This window comes from Ursus maritimus, unplaced genomic scaffold (assembly GCF_017311325.1).
Source record: "Ursus maritimus isolate PB19 unplaced genomic scaffold, ASM1731132v1 scaffold_21, whole genome shotgun sequence".
In the NCBI taxonomy this organism is placed as follows: Eukaryota; Metazoa; Chordata; class Mammalia; order Carnivora; family Ursidae; genus Ursus; species Ursus maritimus.
Window position 1 is genome coordinate 49,903,118 of NW_024424564.1, and position 24,392 is coordinate 49,927,509.

A 24,392-nucleotide genomic window follows, 5' to 3' on the forward strand; every position below is an offset into this window, starting at 1 on the left:
GAGCTGAGATCAAGAGTCAGATGCTTAACTGACTGAGACACCCACACAGCCCTAGGGTGGTCAGTACTCTGAAGCTGGGTAGCAGTAGGAATGATGGGGGCTAGCCTACACCTTGGAGGAGAGTGCTAGGTCCGGTCATTTCCATCAGCCCCAACTCATTACCAGATTCCATATGCAAGCAGTGATATTCAGACAGTTCCCTTCACTGATTAGCAGGAGTCTATTATGTTTGGCAAGAGAAAGGTAGTCCTATTAGCCCCTGAATGAATTCCTCCTTTACCTTAAGAACAACTTTACTCAGCCTTGGGTTCAGTCTTTTCCTGTCCTCCAGATATGTGTCCGTCTAGTTAGTCCCTACGTTTAGCTGATTCTTTCTTTCATGGTTTCTTGAAACTGTCCCTTCCTCTTCCTTCCTGGTGATACTTTTTTTGTCTGGGACTTTTTATATCGTGTCTGGATTTTTAGACGGGACACATTCAGTCATTCATTTTATATTCTATGTTCCTATTCTGTGCCAGGCACCAGGCTGGGACCTAGAGATTTAGCGATAGCTATAATGTGGTCCTTGTCCTCTGGAAGGGGAGAGAGAGAGACAAACGAGCCAATTAGGGCTGTGCCAGAGGGAAGTATGGGAGGTGTGGGAGCTCAGTGGAGGCCCATAGCTCTGTCTGAGTGGATCAGGGAAGGCTTCCGTGAGAAGTGGAGGTCTGACCTGATTCTTTGAGAAGGAATAGGAGTGTGTCTAGTGGAAAAGGCACAATTCAGTCAGTAGGCATTTACTAAAAACCTCGAGTACCAGGGCCTGTGCTAGGGCTTGTGCTGAGTTTCAGGGAGACAGAGATGAATCAGATAAGGACCTGCCCTCAAAGATCTCACAGCCTCATCCCATCGGTTCAATCTTGTCAGGGCCCCTCTGTGAGGGGCCACCAGCAAATATGTGGGGTCCAGAGCCTCTCACTGCTGGGCAGGCAGTGAAGGAACTACCACGCACTGATCCCTGGCGTCTGCCATGTCATTTTGAGATAGGGATCGAGTCAGTGGTGAGGAGCCTACAGGGAAGCCTGAGGATGAACAACACAGAGCTACATAAGCAGGGCCTGCTGCTTTTTGCTGAGATCCTGACTCGGTGAGCAAAACGATGGGGTGTCAGGCCTGTAGTGGCCAGACTGGAGAAGGAAAGAAGTGTTTATTCCTGGTGGTGTCAGTGATAGGCATTCACTTATTCGTTGCTCATTTACCATTTCTCAGGCAGCCAGAGGAGATCAAGCTGTTCACAAGCTCAGCCATGTGTAGAGATGCTGGCCGTGCTCTCCAAGAAGCAGTGAGCAGCCCTGTGCTGGAGGTGGCTGCTGAGGCAGTGAAGGCTATTTCTGCCTTTCTGAGGTGAGAGACCCAGGCAGGCTGAACTTCCCACCTCTGTATGCCCAGTGGGCCAGGTCAAGCCAGGGCAGCTTCCAGGCGGTACTTGTCCTTTAGATCAGGGAAGTTTTCTTGAATTTTTTTCTTTCCAATACTCTGTTCACTATGTTCTGTCTTTCTGGAACTGCCATTCAAATGTTGGACCTGGACTGGTCCTCTAATTTTCTTTGTTTTCTGACAGTTTTCATCTTTTTGTCATTATGCACTAGTTTCTGGGAAATTTTCTTGACTTTATCTTTCAACCCTTCTACTGTGTGTCTTATTTTTGCTTTCATATTTTTAATTCGGCATAGTTCTTTCCAATTCTCTGCATGTTTTTTTTTTTTTTTTAAATTTAAAGTAAGCTTTACACCCAATGTGGGCTGGAACTCATGACCCTGACATCAAGAGTCACATGTTCCACTGACTGAGCCAGCCGGGTGCCCCATCTGCATGTTTTTATTATTTTGTTTTATTTTCTTAAAGACTTTATTTTTATTTATTTGAAAGAGAGAGAGCAAGCGAAAGAGCATGAGCAGTGGGGAGGGACAGAGGGAGAGGGAGAAGTAGACTCCCTGCTGAGCAGGGAGCCTGATGCAATGCAATGCAGGGCTCTATCCCAGGACCCGGAGATAATGACCTGAGCAGAAAGCAGACGCTTAACCAACTGAGCCACCAGGCACCCCCCATCTGCATGTTTTTAAATAGCATTTTATTCTATTTATTTCATGGATGTAATTTTTAAAAAAATCTCCGTCTTTTGTTTTAGCTCAGACTATTCCTCTATTTCCTTTCTACAAATTGTTCTCCCTGCCTGAAATGCTCTTCCCTAAAATCTTTGCACGACTGGCTTCTTCCCATCATTCAGGTCACATTCATTAGGCTGTTCTAGCACCAACCAAACACTTGATAGTTCTTGTTTATTCATTTGTTTTGTGTCTCTCCTCACTGTAATATAATCTCCAAGTGATCAGGGACCATGTCAGTTTGCTCACTACTATACGCCTCAGTCCTGAAAGCACATGAATGAAGGATGTCAAAATGGATGGTAAGACTAAGAGATCCTAGGATCAGGATGGGAAATTATTCCTTAGCAAGATGCTTGATATCTTGGAAAAAAGTAATGGAAGAAACATTTATTTATATAATAACTTTTATTTCCATGTTTTCACTTCTAAAAATCTAACTAAGTAATATATTCAAATAATAAAAAATAAAATATACAGGTTTATGATAAAAAAGAACAATTCTCTGTCCCCACTTCCTAAAGGAAACTAACTGTAACTCATTTTGGTTTTGGTTCTGGTGATTATCTTCCTACATCTAAACAATATGTTGTCACTTTATTTACCAATTTAGGACATTATTCACTGAGTCACCAGTAAGAAAGACCAAGATTTAGATCATATTATTTTGTCTTCTCTATATTTCTCTGGAATTTTTGGTACTTAATATTTTATGTCTTCAAATCTTTAAATAGTATACTTAAAACTTGTATTTCTTTTTCCCTCAACTTCAAGCAGTATCCCTTGACTCCCTTCTTGGTTAGCTGAGTCTATTAGCATCTGACTTTTCCTTTCTCCTCCCCACCTTCTACTTCTCAATGTCAGTCAGCTGTACCTTTAATTTTACATGGTAAAGGTTGTTAATATTTATAGTCTCTTCTGTAACCATATTTAAGTCGTCGTGATTCGTGATTCGACTCTAGGTTCGTTCTAAAAATGGCAACAAAAAATAACATTTACATTACAATGACTTCAGTCTGTCTCTTTTCCCCCTCTGTCCTTTCTTGGATTTGAATCCCTAAATCTGGGGCATGAATCCCAGTGAGGGGGAGATGAGTAAACCAACAGGGTAACAAAGGTACAGAGGAAGAGCAGTGTCAATTAGAGGTACCCAGGTAGAACTGGAAGTCTCCCAGGAGGCCAGTGCTACGGGGGACTGGTAGCACCTTTTAGGGAGGAGGCAGGAGATGTTTGAGCTGTGCTAAGAGGGATGAGAGAGATTGCGGTTTGTGGAAGGACCATGTGGGTGGGAAAGTTTAGGGGTTACTTAGGGTACAGTAGCCGGTCTGGCCAGCAGGTTGTGTGAAGGCGAGCAATACATGAAGAAACTGGGAAAGCAGGTTGGGCCAGAATTGTGGAGAGTGCTAAGCAGGGGGCTGATTATTAATCCTCAGATGATTTTACTTTCCATGTTAATTTCCCAGAATGTTTACCGAGATGGTCCCTCTGAGGTAGAGTGGTTCAGTGGGTCTCTGGGAAGCACAACTGGAAGGAGGAATGAGGAATGAGAACTGCTGAAGAGAATTTAAAGATGGTGGACCCAGAGCTTGACAATCAGTGTAGGATAGAAATTTAGAGCTTCTAGAAATGAAGAAGGAAAGGGAAAATCAAGACTTAACTATATAGAGTAAACTGAGTGCCTGTTAGAAGGCCCGAGAGATTACTCTCAGTGTTCAAAGAAAGGCCCAGGGATGAGGGTTGACATAGATTTCTCCTTAGTTGGTGCACTGGGTTGAATAGCATCCCTCTAAAATTCATGCCCGCCCATAACCTGTGAACGTGACCTTATTTGGTAATAGGGCCTTTGTAGATACAGTTGAATTCATGAGGTCATACTGTGCAGGCTCATAAATCCAAAGACTGGTGCCCTTATAAGGAGAGGGGGATTCGGACATACAGTAACACAGACACAGGGAAGATGGCCATGTGAAGAAGAGGCAGAAAGTGGAATGATGCAGCTATGAGGCAAAGAATGACAAGGATTGCTGGCAACCACCAGTAGCGAAGAGGCAAGGCAGGATTCTTCCCTAGAACCTTTAGAGGGAGCCAACACCTTGATTTCAAACTTCTAGCCCCCAGAACTATGAGCGAATAAATTTCAGTTTTAAGCCATGCAGTTGTGGTAATTTGTTGCAGCATCCCAGGAAACGAATACAACTACCTAATATCCTGTCAAGTAGTCATTCATTCATTTAACATCTTTTTATATTTCTCATCAGTTTATAATGCGTCTAGCTCTGTTTAGGTAAAATGAAAAGACTGAGCTGGCCAGAGACCGGTTGGAGCTTGCAGTTAGACTAGTCTATGACTCTTGCCTCCCTGAATCTATGGAATATGAAAGTTCGAATGGACTCAAAGTGTTACTTTCCACATTTACCCCATACTCACAATGATTGCATCTCCAAAACTAGTTTCTAGTCTTTGCTTATTATTTCTAAGAATGGGGAGCTCACTCCCCCTACATTTTCCCCTTTATTTCTATAGAGTTTGGCTCTTAGGAAGTTCTTATCTGTTCTGAAATAAAGTCTGAGTCCTGATAACATTTCCCTATTGATCATGGTTTTCCTTACCAAGGTAACAGAGAGCAAATTTGATCTCTCTTCACCAGGAGAGCTTATTACTAATTGGAGGACAGTGGCCATATACATATCTTGATGCACCTTCAGTTCTAGATAGTACTTCTTTTTCACCAGGAGGTCCTTCTCTGTGAGAAAGCCCTCTGTCTCCTTAATAACAGCAATAATAGTCCCAGCTGTCATTTAAAAGGGCTTACTATCTATTAAGCATCATGCTAAGTGCTTGGCATACGTTATCTAATTTGATCCTTAAAATAATTTTATGAAGAAAGTACTATTACCTCTCATTTAATAGATGAGGAAACAGGGTTAGGGAGGATGTGGAATGTGCACAAAGTCGTGCAGCTAGACAAATATTGGAGCAAGGATTTTTATCAGATCAGATCCCGGACCCATGTTCTGATCCATCACACTGTCCCCCATTGCCTAAGAACCTGAGAGTATCTTGGAATACCCTTACCTTACCCTAAACTTACCTTTGTCTCTCTGGCTGCAGGAAGGACCATCAGAGTGTTCCACCTGTGCAGTACAGGGAACTGCGGGCCTTGCTTGAAGCCATGCTGAGCCGCTGTGCAGATTTTTCCCAGACCCCGCTGAACAGGAGGCCCCTGGTCAGTACACTGCATGCAGCCTGTTTCTTCTGGAGATCATGCCATAATGTGTTTTAAGAAGATAATTGCCTTACCTTTGTATGCCTCTTTATAGCTTTTTCTCATGCACACAGATCTATAATGAGATGTTATTTTTCTCCCCTAATGACAGAGCTGTGACACTTAATAATTGCTGTCCTTATCTTTGCAGATTTGGAAACTGAAGCCACAGGGTTAAATACTTTTTCTCTAAGGTCCAAAACTAGCAAGTATCTGAGCTTGGATAGTAAATCCCAGGGTGTTTTTTCTCAAACCTACTATACCATACCATTTTGTTTTTTATGTCATCCTAGCAGTTATGGTAAACATGCTCACAAAATTATTTAAGGTTGAGTTCACTAGAATCTTAGAAAGAATCTTACCAATGTGCAGTGTTTTGAAACTGATGGCTTTTAATTGTCCATCACTTAAAATATCAGAAAGGATATAGGTAATATGAATGCTGGTTATGTCTTTCAAAATTAACTTTGAAAACTAAGCTTATCACACTGGATGGGGTGGGATTTTCATGCGCTTTGAGCAACTAATTTGGGCATTAGAACCAGTTAGGCTAATGTCTACCAGCCTGTGACAGCTTTCTGCATATAATAGAACAAGAGCCAGTCCTGTGGTTCACAGGGAGACAGATAGTTAATGTTCCCCCTTCTGCCATTTTTTTAAAAGAGCTATTAGATGACTAGATTTTTGAGGATATAATCAAGATCCCCTGGAAAGTGTTGGTGTATGGGAACGCCAGACTCCAGTGAGAAAGGAAGAGATCTGTGGTCCTCCAAGCACAGATTGGGACACAGAGTAGGTACTTGACTAATAGATGCCCCTCTCTCCTTCTCACTTCAGGGCCATGCCTCCAATAGGGATTCAGAGAAGGCCATTCTTCGAAGGGGAAAGTTCCTCCTGAGTACTCTGGAGGGATTTAGAAATGCCTGCAGGTGAGGGACCTTCTGTGGTCCGAGGCAGTATTATGGAGGGTGGAGATGGAAAAGGATCAGTCTAAGGGTGAAGTTCTAGAAGCAATACTTGATTTCTGATGCTTTGCTGCATACTGAGAGCACTTTGGCTGGGGCAGAGGTTGGGGATGTGTGTGTGGGGAGGAGTGTGTAGAGAAGGTTTGAGGAGGAGGAGCTAGAGTAGGAGGTTTATAAAGATTCCCTCCTGGCGAAGTTTTCGTTACTGTACAATGAGGTTCTGTCTTATTCAGCCTTGTTCCTCTTTCTGAAGCCCTATAGGTGTTTGCTGAATGCTTATTGGACTAATTTAATTCACAGTAACGAATGTTTTTTGAATCTACTCTGTGTCAGGCCTGTGGCTAGACAGTGGGAGTAGAAAGTTAAGGTCAGTTTGACTCCTGCCCACAAGGAGCTTACAGTCTCTTGGGGAAGAGGCAGTTTTGTGTATATATGTGGAATTCCTTAGGTTGTCACAAATCTGGGGAAGGCATTCCTAGAGAGAACAGCATTCATAAAGGCAAAGAGACGTGAAACAGCAAGTAGCATGATATGTTCAGGGAAGTACACGGAGTAGGGTCGAAGAGTCATGTCATAATAATACACGGGAGAGGGGGTGGGGAGCACGCAGCTGGAGGGGTCGCCAAGGACCAGGTCCTCCATCACTGAGGCTTTTGAATTTTCTCCAGATCTGCTGATGGGGATACTTTCTCAGAACCCTGAGCTCAGGCGTCCCTCTGGGAGGGTGCTTCTAACCTTTATGTTGTATAGGTAATGATATACTCACACATTGATTTCTTAGGTTGGCTGTGGAATTCCAGAGCGAGCCTTCAGCCCAGGAGAATCCATTCACAGCTCCTAGTGCTGAGAAGGAAGACACTTTGGAGGCCTTCTCAGAATTTCTTCTCAGTGCCTGTGACTCCCTTTGTATCCCCATGGTGATGGTGGGTTCCCCTGAGCCACAGATAACATGAAGTTTGGGTAGGTGAAGGATGTGAGACTGAGCCAGGCCAAGAGACACAGGCTTCGAGTACTCAACTGGACCTTCTGAGGATCTCCGTGGTATTGTTTTTCAGACACCTTTCCTTTGGTTTTAAAAAGAAAGTGCAGGGGAGCCTGGCTGGCTCAGTCGGTGGAGTGTGTGACTCTTGGCCTTGGGGTTGTGGGTTCGAGCCCACCGTCGGGTGTAGAAATTACTTTAAAATTTTTTTTAAATCTTAAAAAAAAACACCCCAAACCCCAAAAAACCCCAAAGTATGGTGTTTCATTATACACTAACAGATGCCTCTCAAGAAAAAGTAGAAAGCAATAATAATAAAATAATAAATAGGTAGTGTTTATGGAGTGATAAATGCTTCACATTCATTACCTAATTTGATCATCCCAGTGACTGTGTGAGATGGGTGCTATAATTATCCCAATTTAAAGATGAGGTTGTCATGTTCCAATAGTTGTAAAGAAAGTGCATGACAGTGCTGAGATTTGAACCCATGTGTCCTTTTGATTAGTAAAGAACTGTGGTGAATGTCTGTGATTCAGTCTTCACTAAGGAACACACACGTATTTTGTAAAATGAGATTTGGCCACTCCGAAGAGAGACCTGGTCCAAAAGAGCTTCGTTTTGAGCTGACTTGAGATGGGGGTGGTAGGAAGAGCTGGGTTCAGGGTGGCTGACTGCCCGGCTGACTTTGGGTGAGTCCTGTCCTCTTTGAGGTTTGGACATCGTGTGAGCCCGCAAAGTGCCTTTTAGTCGGGGCACCTCCAAACACCTGGGAACAGTAGGTGGGAAGAGGGAGGCATCCTCTGGTTCTGGAGGCAGAGACCTCTTAGAAGAAGCCTCTTGAGGCAGCACGCTGGGCCTCCAGGTGGGTAACCGTCCGGAGCCATGGGCTGCACGCATGCTCTGGTTGGCACTCACTAGCAGTAACACTTGGGCAGTTCACGTTGGTTTCCTCATCTGCTTTATCCTCTTCCTAGACTTACAAAGTGTTAGAATCAGATCTAGAACTAGTTGATAGAATTATATTATTCTTGCTTTCTACTTTTCTGTATTTTATACATTTTCTTGAAGGAGCATGTATTACCTTTCTAAATAAAAACATTTTTAAAAATTTAAAAACCAAAGGAGAGGTATCTATAAGAACCATGTCTCTGAGACCCCAGCTTTTACAGGTAGGGAAGTGAGACACTGAGAGGGGAGCGGGTAACTGACCCCTGGGCACACAGTGACCTTGTGCAGAGCTTGATCTGGAACCCAGGTTTGTCTACTCTTAATCCAGAGCTCTGTCTGCTACATCAGGCCACCTCATGACTGGTGTGTTCAGAGGTCAAATGAAAAATAAATGTGAAGATGGTTTGTAAACTATATCATTTTTACTGATGGCTGTAGTCATAGAAACTTGAGTGTCAGGGAGGGGTGCCTGGCTGGCTGTCGGTAGAGCACTTGACTCTTGATCTTAGGGTCATGAGTTCAAGCCCTATGTTGGGTGTGGAGCCTACTTAAAAAAAAAAAAAAAAGAAACTTGAGTGTCACTCTGTGTTATAGTTTAGAAAGTACTTTTTACACATCAGATCTCATTTGTTTCCGGGAGCTAGGTCTTGTTATTTCTGTTTTACTCTTTTTGGTACAGAGACCCAGAGAGGTAATGTGTCTTACACAACTTATTAAGTGGTGGATATAAGCCTTGAAGGCAGGCTTGTGACTTTAGGTTTCCGAGCTATTCTTGTGCTTTTCGAGTGAAAGGGGTTAGTCTGTTGTTGCAAGATTTGATGCCAGTTTTGCTGATGCTTTCTTCTTCAGAGGCTCAGTCCTGGTGGGTTGTGTTCTCCCTCCTGGTTCTTTGCAGAGGCACTCAGAGCAGGCCACCCACCCAAACTTGATGGAAGTTTTCCTCTCGATTCTACACAGCCTCTTTGTCATCGTTCCCCACATGAAGGAGAAGTTCTCCAAGAAGCTCGGTAGGCGGCAGGCAAGTGTGGAAGTTGGGAGGGAGGCAGATGCTCAGAGTATCCAAAGAGAGCATAACCCGTGGGCAGGAGATGTATGTAATCACTCAGAGTCAGTATCCGTATTCTGCCCAGTGTTGAGTGGAAGGAAATACCATCCAACCACCAAAGATACTTAAAGTAAGTTCTCAAATTTATTGATACTTCTCTAAGAATGTCAAGGAGGTTCCAGTTCAGAGCCCACAACACACGTCTTTCCAGATTGCTCTCCATACTTGATATTCCCTCAGACCTCACAAGATGTTTAGCATCTCTGACTCCTGAGTGCTGAGTGTCAGAAGTACCCTCAGTCATTGTGACACCTGAAAAACGTCCCCACATACTTCCAGATGCCTTCCAGGGGCAGAGGGGTTGGCACTCCGTGTGAAAGCTGCTGTCTAGCTGTACACTGAACTGCCTTCCTAAAATCGAACCCGGTGGCTCTCGACTCCCTCAGCCTTTTCCAGGCCTTCTTGCATCTGTTTATTTTCTTCTCTCACTAGTCATTTTTTCCTCTCAAGTGTAAACCTTCCTTTCTCACTTCTCCAGTTGTCACCCTGTAAATACTTCTAACTGCAGAATAAGCCCAGGAGTCAGAGTCAGAGACTCCTTTATTTTCTTTAGAAAGTATTAGTGATGGTGAGAATGGGAAGGGGAAAACAGCCAAAAACAGAAAGGGAAGAGAGAGAAAGGTAGTAGTAATTGATAACCAATGACAACATTTATTACACTCTTACTATTGTCAGATACTATTTGTTTGTTTGTTTGTTTATTTATTTATTTGAGAGAGAGAGAGAGAGAGAGTGCATGTGTGTGAGAGAGCACAAGCCAGGAGGAGAGGCAGAGGGAGAAGCAGACTTCCCACTGAGCAGGGAGCCAGATGTGGGGCTCGATCCTAGGACCCTGAAATCATGACCTGAGCCGAAGGCAGACACTTTACCAACTGAGCCACCCGGGCATCCCTGTATACTGTTTTTTTTTTTTTTTTTAAGATTTATTTATTTATTTTAGAGCATGCATGAGCAAGAGGAGGGGTAGAGGGAGAAGGAGACAAGCAGACTCCCCACTAAGGAGGGAATCTGCAGGTCTTGATCCCAGGACCCCGAGATCATGACCTGAGCTGAAATCAAGAGTCAGATGCTCAACCAACTGAGCCACCCAGGCGCCCCTGTCAGATACTGTTTCAAGTGGTTAAATGTATTAATTCATTTAGTTCTCAGAAAAATCCTAGGAAGCATGTACTATGATTGTCTTCATTCTATGGAGGAGCATACTGAAACTCAGAGAGGTTGAATAACTTGCCCAAGATTGCACTGGCAGTGGTGTACCCAGGATTCAAACTCAGGGAATCTGGCTCTGGAGCCTGCTCTCTGAATCTCTGTAATACTTGCCTCTTATCATTATCATTTAAAGCCTTGCCTTTTATTCCTGCCCCATAGCATATAGTGGAAGGTCTACCACAGAGGAGTAGCCAGGGCTTGGTCATACAGGGCTTTGTTGGCCATGTGAGGAATTTGGACTTTATCCTAGGAGCTTCAAGTCTTAAAGAAGAGGAGTGATAGGCCCGGATTTCTGTTTTAGAAAGATCCTTTTTGGTTTGGTGTGAACCATGAGTTAGAGGGACGCAAGACAGGAGAAAATAGTTCAACCTCTTGCATTAACTTGGGTTGGTGATAGGAGCTAAGGCAGTGTTGGGGGGTGTGCCACAGCTGGATGTGGGGCAGGAGGGAGAGGGGACAGCTCAGGGTAATGCCTTGGGTTGTGGCTGCCGTCTAGGTGGATGGTGGTGATTTTTATCGAGAGGGGGCTCACTAGAAGAGGATTTGGTTTGGGAAGGCAGTAGAGGATGTGATCAGTATGGGCCAGGATGAGCATGTAATAAGTCTGGTTGAAATTGCTCTCTGCTTTCCTCCCACTTGTCCCAAGCTTCCTCATCTTTCATACGACTAACCCTGGAACTGAAGGCCAGATTCTGCGGCAGCCTGAGGTATGTATGGTCTCAGGCAAAATTAGTGGCCAAGGGGCCAGTGTCCTTGACTGGACAAGTGGAAATTTCTGACTGGTATGGTTTAGTCATAGGACCATGAGGGAATTGACACAGTGTCAGAATTGCTCAGCAGCTGGTGGTATGAACTGGGCGTGCTTCTGTAGCTTTTATTTAATCTGATTCTGCTGAAACATTCATTTCATGTCATACTTGGATGGGCACCTGTTATGTCAAAACTGGAAAGGCTCTTGGTGATCATTTGTCTAACCCCTCATTTTCAAATGGGGAAATGGAAGCCCTGAGAGGGTAATGAAAGAAATGTCCACAGAGAAAGAGTCATGTTCTAGTTGCTGTCAGCCCAGCATTTCCAGAGGAGAAAATCTCTTGTTCAAAGTAGACTTGAGTCTCTGTCTTGTTATGTTTCTAGAGTAGCCTTCTCTTCCTTCCCATTTCTGATTTGCCACCTGTCTCTGCACTTACTTGGCAGATCCCATTTGTTACTGCTACAGCCTGCACGGTGACCACAATGTAGTAGCTAGGTCTCCTTGCATATATCTGAGTAGAACACCCAACCTTCAGGAGGGGATACAAATACAGGGATCCGTCTGGATTCAAAGTCACAATTGTGGATGTTTGTAGTTCTCCTTGATTACCTGTCTTGGGTTCAGTAGCTTCCTTTTTTCCCCTTAGTACTCCCAAGCCTTTTCCTGGCCTAGGAGCACTTGTTTTTGTTTGTATGTTTTGTTAAGTTGAAGTTCGGTAGCCCTCCTTGATTTATTTTTTCAGTTTTAAATCTTAGTGAGTGCGTATGTGCCTAAGTTATAGCTGTGGCAGCAGGTTCCATGTTAATTATTCACAGCTATCTCCAGAACTCTTCTTCCAGGGCCATGGTTAGAATTTCATTAGGCTCTGTCACAAGACAGTGGTGTCCCAGTATATGGCAGGGATAATGCTGTCCCAGCCAAAGTCGCAATGTCCTCTCTCTTCCTCTCTCCCCTCTAAGTCACTCAGCCCTAAATCAGGTGTGTTCCAGTTTCCTCTACTACATGACCCTCAACCTCCTCTCAGCTCCAGAGAAGACAGCACCACCTTCCCAAGAAGGTAAGATGCTGCAGCTTGACCACTCATCAAGTCTGTAGTGATGTTTTTACAGTCTGGATGCCTTTGTTGATTGGCTGGGTAGTGAGTCAATATCACAATAATTATGACCTCTTTGGTAGAAGCTGCCCAGAGGAACCATGGAGTCATGGAATGGTGGGATTGGGGCTAACACCTAGGGAGATGAGATAATAGAATCAGAGAACAATAGAATCCAAGGTTCCTGGACCCTTAGACTCTAAGGGTTGAGAAAGACTCCAAAGCTTATCAAGCCCAGTTCCTCACGCTGGCCATCTCCTCTATAATGTCCCTTACGCTAGGCGTTTTGCTCTCAGCTTGTTACCTCCAGAGACTTCTGCTCAAAATACTTGGAATGGCCCGTTCCATTTCTTTGTTTCTTCATTTAAGAAATATTTCTTGAGCATCAGCTGTGTGCCAGCCTCTTTTCAGGTGCCTCTTTCCAGTGATAGAGTTCCAAAGTCCTGTCCTCATGGAATGAGAGAGGTAGACAATAAACACATAGATACAATGTCAGAAATGAATAGTTGCTATGAAAACAATAAAACTGGGAAAAGGGATAGAGAATGTTGGAGGGAGAAGATGCATGTTGGATAGGGGGTCAGGGAAGGCCTCTGTGAGTAGGTGGTGTGTTAGCAGAGGGCTGAGTAAGATAAAGGAGGCACATGTAGAGTGTAGGCAGCGAGAACAGTAGATGGAGGGCTGAGAGCTGAAGTTTTTCCCTCTGTTGAATAGTCATTGAGCTTCTGCTACATGCCAGGGAGGCCTCAGTGCTGCTGTGGATATGGTGATAATTACGACATGTTCTCTGCCCCATGGAGTTCCTCTATCCTAGACCTCTTTTTGGTATAACATAAAACAATTTAATCATTGTTTTATTCATTCATTCAGCAAATATATTACCTTCTTTGTGGTGCTGGGCATGTTTCCTCTTTTTACATTTATGAAGATGTGTCATGTCCCCCCACTTCCTAAACCTCACTTCTTTTCTTTTTTCTCCAACACTGTGCTGACGGAGACAGAAGCCCAGGTGAACATTTTCATTCCTTCCAATGTGGCTTGGCTCCTAGTTTTCTCACTATAGCAGCCACTCCTCTCTGCCTGGTGTCCTGCTCTCTGATTGTTGAGGTGCGGTCTGGCCTGCAGAGAGATTAGCACAACTACTTCTGCCATGGTTGGTGCCTAAGGTCATGGTGGCAGCAGCTGCACAGCACCTTTTGTGCTCACTGTGCTAGCCCCGCTGCTGCTGACAGCACCCTCTTTTTTGGGAATAGGAGGAGCCCCACATACCTGCCTCTTTAGACCCTGAGGCCTTGTCAAATCTCAGAGCACCAGGAAGAACAGCAGACCTTACTTACATGCAGACTGCTTCTTTCTTTTATATATCAAGAGAAAGGGCGGGTGGATGTATGAAACTCAAGGGTATTAGTTTCATTTTTATGATAATGGTCATAGTGTGCTTTGGTGGAAAAATCACTAAACTTAGGATTAGGAGATGTGATCTGGCTCTGCTATCAAATTGCTGTGCACATTCTCCATCCTCACCCTCAATACTTGGCCCTAAGTCCACTGCACTGGCAGGACAGACTCTTCACTTGACCTCTAACTTGGCCCCCTGCTTTCAGTTTCTCATCTTCCAACCAGTCTCTCCATCCACTGCTGGAAAGATCTATCCGAAAACCAAGTCTTATCATCCTAACACCCTAGCTTTCAGCTGTAGTCCCCAAACATCAGTTTGTGGGGTACTGTCAGACAGTGATGAAGGTTCCTCTGATCCATGGTGAAATGTGGAAAATAAGGGTAATATAGTGAATTTTCTATAAAGTTGACTTTATTCAAAGTTTAAGCTCTGAAATCTTTTCCTTTCATACACTTTTGGTATTAAAATACCCTTTCTTTTCTGAAACAGAGGTTTCATAGGAGCTATGTTCTCAGGATGAAATCCAAATTCTTTACTCAGCATTCAAACTACAAATTACATCACATAGTTTTGCAACTCCTGACACTCCACATCTATTCATGGCAGGTTCGGTCAGACTGAATTCCTTGCCGCACCCTAAACATGTCCTCTTATGCCTCTGGGCCTCTGAACACCTTGCTTCCTGTGCCTAGGATTCTCTGCCCTCACTTTTCTGCCTGTTTTCTGCTTACCTTCCACAGTTCCCTCCTTTTTGAGCTTGTCCTCAGTGGTATGAGTCACACCCTCTTCCACACTTGAACAGAGTACTTGATTGCATGTCCTGTAACTGTCTCATTATCTGTCTTTTCTCAGCCACAAGCTCCTGGAGCTAGGGCCTGTGTGTCACAGCCTGGCCTAGAGTAGCCACTCAATGAACGTTTGTCAATGAATGAATGAAGGATTGTATCCATGTTCTTCCACATGTTACCTTTAGTCCCTCTTGGCCGGCTGAAAGCTGTATAAAGGAATAGGAAGCTCTGATTTCCTTTTATCCTGCATGTACCCTGCTATCCTGTGCAGTACTCTTCATGTAGTAGGTACTCATGTGCTAATTACCTGGTTTCCTGTGTTCTCTGTGTGGCGTTCTCCTGCTTGTTTCCTCCCTAGAACTCTCTGCAGTGTCTGCATTCCTGCAGCATGGGCTGCCCCAGATAAGCAGCAGGAGCCCCGAAAGCCTTGCCTTCCTGTCAGATCGCCAGTATGTGGAGGGAACTGCTCGCCAGAGACAGTACTGCATCCTGCTCCTCTTCTACCTGGCCTACATCTACGAGGATAGGTCAGTGTTCAATGCCAGTGGCTGGCATTGTATCCTGGGACCCACATCTGTAGCCCGATTAAGTTCCATAAATAGTCACAGAGGCATCTGCTCCAAGCCTGGTGCTGGGCACTGGGGACACAGAGATAAGTGAGAAATGGGTTGTATTCCTGAGGGGCTCACATATTGGAGGAGGGTTAAGGCAGGTGGGTAGTCACAGTGTTGAGAGCAGAGGCCTAGAATGCTAATGAGACTTAAAATATCCTTAAAAAGTATTGTTTGTGCATAAAAAAAAAATTTTAGTGGTTTACTTTGGTTTTAAGAATTACTATACAGGGGCACCTGGGTGGCTCAGTTGGTTAAGTGTCTGCCTTTGGCTCAGGTCATGATCCCAGGGTCTTGGGATTGAGCCCTGAGCCCTGGGGAAGGTTCCCTGATCAGTGGGGAACCTGCTTCTCCCTCTGCCTCTGCCCTTCCTCTCTCTCTGCCCCCCTCCCATCTCCCCTCTCCCCCTCCCCCCTCCCCTCTCCCCCTGCCCCTCCCCTCCCTGCAAGTTGTACTAGCCCTCTCTGGCTATCTCTTTCTCTCAAATAAGTAAAATATTTTTTGAAAATGAATCATGGAACTTTACATCAAAAACTAGGGATGTACTGTATGGTGACTAACATAATAAAAATTATTATTAAAAAAAACTGGAAACAAGCCAAATGTCCAACAGTAGAATGAATAAATAAATTGTGACTTATAATGTAATACTATACAGCAATAAAAATGAACAATATTTCTATTTCTATTTCATGCAAAAAAAATAAATTACTATACAATTTAGGGGGCACCTGGGTGGTGCAGTCCGTTAAGCATTTGACTTGTTTCAGTTCAGATCCTGATCTCGGGGTCCTGAGATCTAGCTCTGCACTAGGCTCTGTGCTGGGTGTGGAGCCTGCTTAAGATTCTCTCTCTCCCTCTCCCTCTGCCCCTCCCCTGTCTCTTTAAAAAAAACAAATTACTGTACAATTTATTTAAATTTCAAAATGAAAGGACTGTTATTCCTTAAGCTTAAAAAAAAATTATTGAGGTAAACTCACATAACATAAAATTAACCATTTTAAAGTTAACAGTTCAGTGGCATTTAATATATTCACAGTGTTGTGCAAACACCACCTCTGTAGTTCCAAAACATTTCCATCACTCCAGAATAAAACCTCGTACCCACCAAGCATTCACTCCCTGTTCCTTCTCCTGGCACCAACAGTCTGTGTTCTGTCTCAATGGATTTACCTACTCTGAATATTTCCTATAGATGGATATACAATGACCTTTTGTGTCTGGCTTCCACTTAGCATAATGTTTTTGAGACTCATCCAGTTAGCACAATATCTGTAGCATGTATCAGTACTTCATTTTTTGTATGTGGCTTATGTAGATGTTCCAGCATCACATGTTAAAAAGGCTGTTCTTCCCCACACTGAATTGTCTTGGCACCCTCACTGAAAATCACTTGACCTTTTTTAAAATTGAGATATAATTGACATATGACTTATTAATTTCAAGTATACAACATAATGATTCGATATTTGTATATATTCCAAAATAATAATCACAGTCAGTTTAGTTAACATCCATTACCACATATAGTTGCACATTTTTTTCTGGTGTTAAGAACTTTTACGATTTGTTATCTTAGCAATCTTCAAATGTGCAGTACAGTATTATCAACTGGAGTCGCCATGCTGTACATTACATCCCCCAGGTCTGTTTATTTTAAAACAGGAAGTTTGTACTTTTTTACCTCCTTCACCCATTTTGCCCACTCCCAACTCCCACCTCTGGCAGCCACCAATCTGTTATTTTTATCTATGAGTTCAGTTTTTTGTTTTGTTTTTATAAGATTCCACATATAAGAAAGATCATAAAGTATTTTTCTTTCTTTATCTGACTTATTTCTCTTAGCCTAATGCCCTAAGGTCAATCCATGTTGTTACAAATGGCAGGATTCCCCTTTTTTATGGTGGAGTAATATTCCATTGTGTGTATGTACATACCACATTTTCTTTATCTCTTCATCCACTAATGGACACTTAGGTTTTTTCCATGCTCTACTGGCCGTAGTAAATAGTGCTGCAGTGAACATGGGGGTGTACATATCTTTTTGAGTTCAGATAAATACTCAGAAGTAGAATTTTTGGATCATAAGGTAGTTCTGTTTTTAATTTTTTGAGGAAACTCCATTCTCTTTTCCATAGTGGGTGCACCAATTTACATTCCCACCAACAGTGCTCATGTGTTCCCTTTTCTCCACATCCTTGCCAACACTTGTTTTTTCTTGTCTTTTTGATAATCACCATTTAACAGGTGTGAGGTGATACCTCATTGTGGTTTAGATTTACATTTCCTTGCTGATAGGTGATGTTGAACATCTTTTCATGTACCTGTTGGTCATCTGCCTGTTTTCTTTGGAAAAATGTCTATTCAGATCCTCTGCCCATTTTTATTATTTTTTATTTTTTAAGATTTTATTTATTTATTTGACAGAGAGAGAGAGAGAGTACAAGCAAGGGGAATAGCAGGCAGAGGGAAAAGCAGGCTCCCCACCAAGCAGGGAGCCTGACGTGGGGCTTGGTCCCAGGACTCTGGGATCATGACCTGAGCCAAAGGCAAATACTTAACCAACTGAGCCACCCAGGCACCCCCTCTGCCCATTTTTAAATTAGACTTATTTTAAAAAAAATTTTTTTGCTATTGAGTTGTATGAGTTCTTTTTATATTTGGGTATTAACTTTTTATCAGATATATGATTTGCAAAGATTTTTCTCCCATTCGGTATGTTGCCTTTTCATTTTGTTGATGGTTTCCTTTGCTTTGAAGAAGCTTTTTAGTTTGAAATAGTCCCATTTGTTTATTTTTGGTTTCAGTATAAGATCTAAAATAATCATCCCCGAGACCAATGTCAGGTAGCTTACTGCCTATGTTTTCTTCTAGAAGTTTTATCGTTTCAGGTCTTAATTCATGTCTTTAATCCATATTGAGTCAATTTTTGTGTATGGTGTAAGATAGTGGTCCACTTTTTTTTTTTTTTTTTTTGCATGTGGCTGTGCAATTTTCCCAACACCACTTATTGAAGTGACTATGTTTTCCCCATTGTAATTCTTGGCTCCTTTGTTGTAAATTAATTGACTATATATGCATGGCATTATTTCTAGGCTCTCTGTTCTATTCCATTGGTCTATGTGTCTGTTTTTATGCCAATACCTTACTGCTTTGATTACTGCCCATGTGATTCTTTGAATGTTTTTTTTCAAGTCATGTAAATATGCAAGTAAAATAGTTGGGTATAAAGTTAAAATAAAATACATTTCCATACACCTGCCAGCATTAACTACTGTTAGGTGTCCTGTGTGAACTTGTCTGTGCATCAACAAACACACATATGCTTCTTTTTTCCAGTATACAGAATGGGATATTATACAAAGTCTTCAATTTGTCCTTTAACCTAACAATATATCTTGGAGGTCTTTTCATGTTAGTACATGTATAAATAGGTCTACCTCATACTTTTAGTAGCTGTGTAATGTATAAATTGTACCTATCCATTTTATTTTTATCTCTTAAATAAACATTTTACTTCAGAGTAATTATAGATTTATAGGAAAGTTGCAAAGAATACAGAGAATTCTTCACTAATTTTCTCCTAATGTTAACATAACTATGGTACATTTATCAAACTAGGACACTTGGTACATTGATATTTTTTCCATTTTTTATTATGGTAAAATACACAAACATAACATTTACATCTTATCCATTTTTAGTGTACTGTTCAGGGTACTAAGTACATTAATATTGTTGTGCTACCATCACCACCATTCATCTCCAGAATGCTTTTCATCTTGCAGAAGTAAAATTCTGTACCTGTTGAATAACTCTCCATTTCCCCCTCCCAGCCCCTGGCAACCACTATTCTACTTTCTGTCCCAATGATTTTGACGACTCTAAGTACTTCCTGTAAGTAGAATCCTATAAGTGACTGGCTTATTTCACTTAACACAGTGTTGTCAAGATTCATCCGTCCTGTAGCATGTCAGAATTTCCTTCCTTTTTTATGCTGAATAATGCTCCATTGTATGTATACACCACATTTTGCTTATAGATTTGTCCATCGATGGACGCTTGAGTTGCTTCCACCTTTTGGTGTTGTGAATAATGCTGCTGTGAATGTGGGTGTACAAATATCTCTTTGAGACCCTGGTTTCAATTCTTCTGGGTATATACACAGATTGTTGGAACATCTGATAGTTCTATTTTTAATTTTTTGAGGAAATGCCGTGCTCTTTTTCACAACAGCTGTACTATTTTACATTCCCGCCAATGGTGCACAAGGGTTCCGATTTCTCCACATCCTCGCCAACGCTAGTTATCTTCTACTTTTTGACAGTGGCCATCCTAATGAATGTGAGGTTATTTTCTTATAGTTTTAACTTGTATTTCCCTAATGATTACTGATGTTGAGTATCTTTCCATGTGCTTATTGGACATTTGTATGTCTTCTGTGGAGAAATGTCTATTCAAGTCCTTTGCCCATTTTTGAATCAGCAAGTTTTGTTGTTATTGAGATTTAGGAATTCTCTATTTACTCTGAATATTAATCCCTTATTAGATACATGATTTGCAAATATTTTTTCCCATTCTGTGGGTTGCCTTTTTACTCTGTTGACAGTATCTTTTGATGCACAGAAATTAAAAACCATCAGTCGATTTGTCTGTTTTCTGTGGTTGTTATCTGTGCCTTTCCTGTCATATCCAAAAAAACCACTGCCAAATCTGATGTTGTGAAGCTTTTGTTTTATGTTTTCTTCTAGAAGTTTTATAGTTTTAGGTCTGGACCCATTTGGGGAATATTCTTTTATATCATGTTAAGTGAGGGAACAATGTCATTCTTTTGCATATCCAGTTTTGCCAGGACCATTTGTTTGAAAAGCTTGTTCTTTCCCCCATTGAATGGTCTTGGCATTCTTGTTGAATTTCACTAGTTTTTCCTCTACTGTCTCTTTTCTGTTCTAGGACATTATTTGTATTTAGTATTACCCATTTTAAAATGTTTACTTTTTTTAGGAACTTAATCTGATAGGTGAGAGATACTCATGGTAGAAAATTCAAAATGTATAATAGGGTATATGCCTTTTGTATTTTATCAAAAAAATCAGTCTCCTTCTCACCCCTATTGCCCTTGCATGTACAAGCATAGACAAATCCCTTCCCCAGAAAGTAGCCCACTGAACACACCAATGATAAAGAGGAGTGGACTGGTGGCCAAAAGAGGGACTCCGAAACCCCAGAAGTAGCATCCTTCTTTTTAATAGTGCTAGTCTAGTCGGCAGACGCTTCACCTCCTAATTGTGAGTGAGGAGTCTCTGGCCCCTAACAGGGACTTGTACAAAGCGTAGAACCTTGTGTTATGCATGTATGACAATGTCTTGTAAGTATATGTAGCATGCTCTTTGTGCGGGGTGTCATTAGGCCATGGACATGCTGGGGCCGAAAGACAGAAGGAAGAGGGAGGATGTGGCAAGACAGAACGTGGCAAGGCAGGATAGCCATTTCTGTCTTTTTCACTCAGAGTCTCCTTGGTCGACAGGTTTGTCTCAGAAGCAGAATTGTTCGTGGCTGTGCAAAGCTTCCTCCTGTCTCTACAGGACCAGGGTGAGCGCCCTCCACTGGTGATCTTCAGAGCCTCCATCTATCTGCTTGCAATCTGCCAGGACAAAGATGGTGCATTAGATGAGGTATGACCAAAATGCCTGGAGCTCTTCCTCCTCCTGCTGCACCCCTTTTCATCATGGCTCCTTGAGAGACCATGGTGATATATATAGAGAGAAGGTAGGTGGCAGAGAGAGATAGATAGAGAGGAAGAGAGGGAGAGTCTTGGTGGAATGGGGAGGGGGAGGGGGCTGACACATTCAGATTTAGTGAATTCTCTGGACAGTCCTGAGAGGTAAAGATTATTATTTCCATTTTTTACAGATAAGAAAAAAAAAAGACTTGGGTTAAAGTAACTTTTTATAGGTCACACAATCAACTGATGGGGGAGCCAGGACTCCAATTTAGACTTGACCAACTCCCAAGGCTCTTTTCTTAGTACCACCTCTAGTTTGAGGAGAGAAGTGTGAGGTATATCCTTTTGTTAACAGTTTATCTAACAAAAGTGGGTTTCTGGGACCCAGAACATTGTCAGTCAGGCTGATCTTGGATCGCTTTGACAGTGATTGTGTGTATACAAGTTTTCTCTTTCTAGATTCTTTATAAATTCTTATAGATCAAGGACTTACCTGATTCATCACTTAATCTCTAGCCTCTTTCATTGAAGATTGCTTCTATTCTTTCGATATGGACAGTTCAGCCTCAACCTAAGGATACTCTTTCTTCACTGACTAATAATTTTGCTTCCTTTTTTTTAAAGCTTTTTAAAAATTTATTTAAGCAATCTCTACACCCAACATGGGGCTCAAACATAACCCCGAGATCAAGAGCCACACACTCCTCCAACTGAACCAGCTAGGCACCCCATCTTTTTGATTACTGTTGGGGCAAACATGATATAAGCAGACCTGGTTTAATTTGAACGGAAGCAGAAAGTTGTAGTTGAAGTGTTTGAGTTTTCAAGTGAGATACCTGGATATACAATATTCATTCTCTCTCTCTCTCTCTTTTTTTTTTTAAAGATTTTATTTATTTATTTGACACAGAGAGAGACAGCCAGCGAGAGAGGGAACACAAGCAGGGGGAGTGGGAGAGGAAGAAGCAGGCTCCCAGCGGAGGAGCCTGACGTGGGGCTCAATCCCAGAACGCTGGGATCGTGCCCTGAGCCAAAGGCAGATGCTTAATGACTGAGCCACCCAGGCGCCCCCCATTGTCTCTTTTTTGGTGATACTTGAAACCATTGGTGATCATTTCCCACTATTAATTCATTAGGGGTTGCAAAATAATAACACCCTAATTCTGTCATTCAGTCTTTGTTTATTAACTGGGATACTTGCATAAAAGGAAACTTTTTTCCCTTCATCAACTATTCAGTTACTCTGAATGGTAGATGATATAAGAAGCATAGGTTGAATGTTTGATTCTTTCCTTTTAATTACAGTTTTTACAAGAAATGAGTTGGTTTTCTAGCATTCCTCAAAAGGAACGAAAGAGATTTTTTTAGTGTCATTATGAATTCATGGATTTGAAAATAGTTGATGTGTTTCAATCCAATGTAGTTATTACCCTTTTGAAGCTCCAATTGTCCTATCTTTGGTCAGTGGGAGCCTATTCAGGGTAGCTCCTGAGTCCTTTGGACACAACCCTAGTAGTCTTTGGCAGAGTTTGGGTTTTCTACTATGCCAAGATGCTTTAAGTTTGTATACACTTCCTGCTTTCCCATTTGCTTTTGAAGCTACCGCAGTTAGGCTTTCAACATTACCACATCTCTGAAAATGCACTTATCAGTAACAGACACATGACTAAAGCCAGTAATCAATATTTGTCATTATCTTACTTGACCTATCAACAGCATCTCTTTTCTTTGAAACATTGCCTTTATTTGGCATCTAGAATGCTATGTGTTCCTGATTTTTCTCCTATGTCTCTGGCAGTTCTGTCTCAGTGTCTTTTGCCGATTTTCTCTTATCTCGCTGACCTCTAAGTGTTATGCCCCAGGGCTCAGTCTTTGATGCTTTTCTTTTCTCTTTAAATTTATTTCTTTCTTGATCTCTTATAGTCCCATAGTTTGATTCATGGCTGAATTTAAAAAAGATGACTCTGGCTTCTAGGACAAGAGACCAAAAGGGTACGAGGTGGAAATGCAGAAACGAGTTCGGAGGTTACAACAGTAATGCGGGCAAGAGGTAGTAGAGGAAGTGGTGAAGAGCATTAACTTCTGGATATATTTTGAAATGGAGCCGATAGAATCTTGATGGATCAGGGTGAGGTGTAAGAATAAGAGAGAATAAAAGGATGTTTCCAAAGATTTTGGTTCTGATGGGGGCCAAAGAATTGTTGTATTGAATTACTAGAGGGAGTGAGCTGGAAAGATGGGGGGGGTAGTAACGTGGGATGCTTGAATTGGGATTATTGAGGAGCGTGCTGTTCTTGGTAATGATAAAGCCTAGGTTCATGACTGTGGGCATGACTGGCTGAGGCAAGTGGAGGAGATCAGAAGGAAGAAAGAGAACTTAGAGGCCATGTTTTGGGAACTAGGGAGGTAGGAGCAAAAATTGCCTCAACTTGAGAGATTTTAAGCAAAACAGGTTTTTGGAAGAGGATCAAAGCAACAAGGTGAAGGGAATATTCAAAGAAGGGGCACAGGGGACGCCTGGGTGGCTCAATCGTTAAGCGTCTGCCTTCCGCTCAGGGTGTGATCCCAGAGTCCTGGGATCGAGCCCCACATCAGGCTTCTCCGCTGGGAGCCTGCTTCTTCCTCTCCCACTCCCCCTGCTTGTGTTCCCTCTCTCACTGGCTGTCTCTCTCTCTGTCAAATAAATAAATAAAATCTTAAAAAAAAAAAAAAAGAAGGGGTACAGGACAAGGAATTTGCTGATAACTGTGAATGAGTTCTAGAGGGCACTGTGGAAGGGTTTGGGAACTGGGAATGAGTGGGCGACAGGAACAGAAAAGGGCATGTTTTAAGCCATATGGGATGATCTGAAAGTTCTGGGCTTCCTGAGGTGACTAATGTAAACAGGAGAAAAGAACACAATAGGAATAGTCCTGATGGCTTCAAGACTAATAATGGTGGTAAGATTGGATTTAGGGGGCCTCTCTCCATATCTACCAGTGGTGGTGTGGAAACTTAGAAGGAGCCCATGGAGCTCCAGGCTTTCCCTCTAGGGTCTGAATCCATAAATGATAAATAACATTGTTTTGCATTTTTTAAAATTATATATATAAATATATAAATGGTAATATATAATCACAACTTGATTTTTATCTCAATTCTGTTTCTGTTTTTATGTATTATTCATTCAGGATTTTTTATTATGGTAAAATACACAAACAAGATTTATCATCTCAACCATTTTTGGTGTACAGTTCAGTGGCATTAAGTACATCAGTATTGGGCAACTACCACCACCAATCATGTCCAGAACTGTTTTCATCTTGTAAAACTGAAACTCCATACCCATTAAATAATAACACCCCAAAGTGGATTGACCACTTGACATGTGTCAGGTGCCATCTGGGCTTCTGTCAGAGTTGGGGTGA

The 24,392-nt window shown here is 42.2% G+C and overlaps 1 protein-coding gene across 1 annotated transcript in view; it reads left to right on the forward strand.

The window, feature by feature from the left end:
* MEI1 (meiotic double-stranded break formation protein 1) overlaps nt 1–24,392 on the forward strand; it is a 70,731-nt gene that overhangs the window by 15,788 nt on the left and 30,551 nt on the right. Inside the window, exons 10-19 of the mRNA XM_008702939.2 lie at nt 1,027–1,126; nt 1,249–1,383; nt 5,256–5,370; nt 6,247–6,338; nt 7,156–7,297; nt 9,200–9,311; nt 11,265–11,325; nt 12,329–12,426; nt 15,008–15,176; nt 20,788–20,935. Of these exons, the coding sequence (XP_008701161.1) occupies nt 1,027–1,126; nt 1,249–1,383; nt 5,256–5,370; nt 6,247–6,338; nt 7,156–7,297; nt 9,200–9,311; nt 11,265–11,325; nt 12,329–12,426; nt 15,008–15,176; nt 20,788–20,935 (1,172 nt within the window). The remainder of the gene's footprint in view (nt 1–1,026; nt 1,127–1,248; nt 1,384–5,255; nt 5,371–6,246; nt 6,339–7,155; nt 7,298–9,199; nt 9,312–11,264; nt 11,326–12,328; nt 12,427–15,007; nt 15,177–20,787; nt 20,936–24,392) is intronic.